The following is a 2,151-nucleotide window of genomic DNA, read 5'->3' as shown; positions in this document are numbered from 1 at the left end:
AATAAATAATATAAACTCTTTTCAGTCAATTATTTTTCTAAATTCGATAAGTATCCCCTATATTTACAGAAATGTTCATTAAATTCGAAATAATGTTTCCTTACTATCAACAAATAAAATATTTCTTTTTTGGTTTTAATAAAACTATACTCCAGATTATATACATTGTTTATGGAATTAAAACAAATATTTTCTTTATATTAAAAACCAGTTTCTTTTCATAAGAATATATTTACTTACAACATTGAAAAAGATATTCAAGGAAATATTTACTTATAAGGAATATTTATATAATTATTATAAAAAAATATATATTTCTATGTTTAACATAAAGTTTTTTATTTTCAAAATAATATTTCCTCACCATCAGCAAATAAAATAATTCTTTTTGTCCGTTTTAATAAAATTTTACTCCAAACACTGTTTAAAACCGAAAGAAATATTTATATTAAATTTATATTAAAAAAGTTTTTCTCTGTAAGAATGCATTTACTTGTAACAATTGTATCATAATGTCTTTAAATATTATATTAAAGTATAAGAAAATATTTACTTATATGGAATATAAATACACATTTGTTATAAAAATATATGTTTATGTTTGATATAAAATTGTTTGTTATAATAACATATTGTTACAATAGAAATAAATATTTCTGATTTATAAATAATAATGACTTCATTAAAAAGAAATATTTTTTAAATATGAGCCAATATTTTCTTGTCATAAAGAGATGCAACATTTTTATAATAAGAAAAAATTTCCTCGGAAATATACAAAACAACTACTTACTTGAATCAAATAATATTTCCTTGAATATACAAAATTTTTTTTCAGTATGTATTTAATAAAGATAAAACAGTAAAAATATAACTGATAATATTAAAAAACATTTTAGATATGCATTAATCGCATATTTCTTTTTTTATAATTGACATAACAGTTTATATTGCGATATGTTTGAAAGAAAAAGGAATACTCACTTGTAATAATATTTTGATTATAATGAAATAATGTTTGCACGGAACTGCCAGCCGGATAATTCGATAATATTTCCGGAAATATTGTCTGCAACAAATGGCTTTATTAGAAACGATTTGTTGTATATATAAAATATCTGTATATTAAAATATATGTATATTAAAATTTAAGAATTATTGTATGATTTTTAATAATTTTCTAATTTTAGTCTTTAAAAAAATATAAAAACAGTGTAACTAGCAAAATTATGCTAAATTATATATGTATAATGTACAATATTTAATTGCGATGGATTAGCTCCAAACAACAGAAACACTGATGCAACGCAAACAGCCTGAGTAATTGTGTTATCTGCACACAGTGTTCTTCCCATCATAATGCTCGTTGATGTTAAGGAGAATACTTCATATATTTCATTGAAATCTAAAATTTCCTAATAAATAAATATAAACGTAAATATAAAGAATGTAATGAAAAATAGTCTTTATTACAATAGAATCAGATATCAGATATTATATGTATAATACAAAGAAAAAAATATTAAAATAATTATGCATCAAAAAGAAACTGTATTAGACCTATAAAAATTTAAATATTTACTTAATTTAAATACATATATAACCATTATTCTCTACAAAGTGATTTCCTTCTATATTCATACAGCAATTTCATCGTCTCCGCAAAAATTCTCAAAAGACAACATTTTAATATTATTAAAAACATTTAAATTGAATCAAAAGGTGCTTAACAAGATTCAAAACAAAAATTTTCAAAGAACGTTTCACGCGAAAGCAACAGGATCGCTATAAATGTAGAAGGAAATTATTTGGAAGGAAATAAAGGCCAGATTTAAATTAGATAAATATTCAAATTTTTGTACATTTAGTTCGGTTTTTATTGATCTATGTACATTAACTACTAAAATGTACAATTAATGATAAAATGATAACATAATGAGTCAATATACAATTATTAAAATGCACAAATATATAATATAGGTATACACGATAATTAATTTGTACGGTCAATGTAATCTCATTTCATTGTACATTTTAGTTTAAGTTAAAACTTCTTTAAATACTAAATAATAGTTTGTAATATTCACAACAAAAATAAAATATAATATAATAAATATTAAATATAAAACAATTTTAGATACGTATATTATA

General features: G+C 20.7%; 1 protein-coding gene across 1 annotated transcript in view; it reads right to left on the bottom strand.

Annotated features, from left to right (window-relative positions):
- Window positions 1-2,151, bottom strand: part of LOC108685282 (gastric triacylglycerol lipase-like) — an 8,928-nt gene that overhangs the window by 1,830 nt on the left and 4,947 nt on the right. Inside the window, exons 5-6 of the mRNA XM_018189998.1 lie at window positions 1,257-1,415; window positions 985-1,069 (exon numbers count right to left, since the gene is read on the bottom strand). Of these exons, the coding sequence (XP_018045487.1) occupies window positions 985-1,069; window positions 1,257-1,415 (244 nt within the window). The remainder of the gene's footprint in view (window positions 1-984; window positions 1,070-1,256; window positions 1,416-2,151) is intronic.

The sequence above is a fragment of the Atta colombica genome, unplaced genomic scaffold, assembly GCF_001594045.1.
Source record: "Atta colombica isolate Treedump-2 unplaced genomic scaffold, Acol1.0 scaffold150, whole genome shotgun sequence".
NCBI lineage: Eukaryota > Metazoa > Arthropoda > Insecta > Hymenoptera > Formicidae > Atta > Atta colombica.
This window is presented reverse-complemented; position numbering and strand designations above follow the sequence as displayed.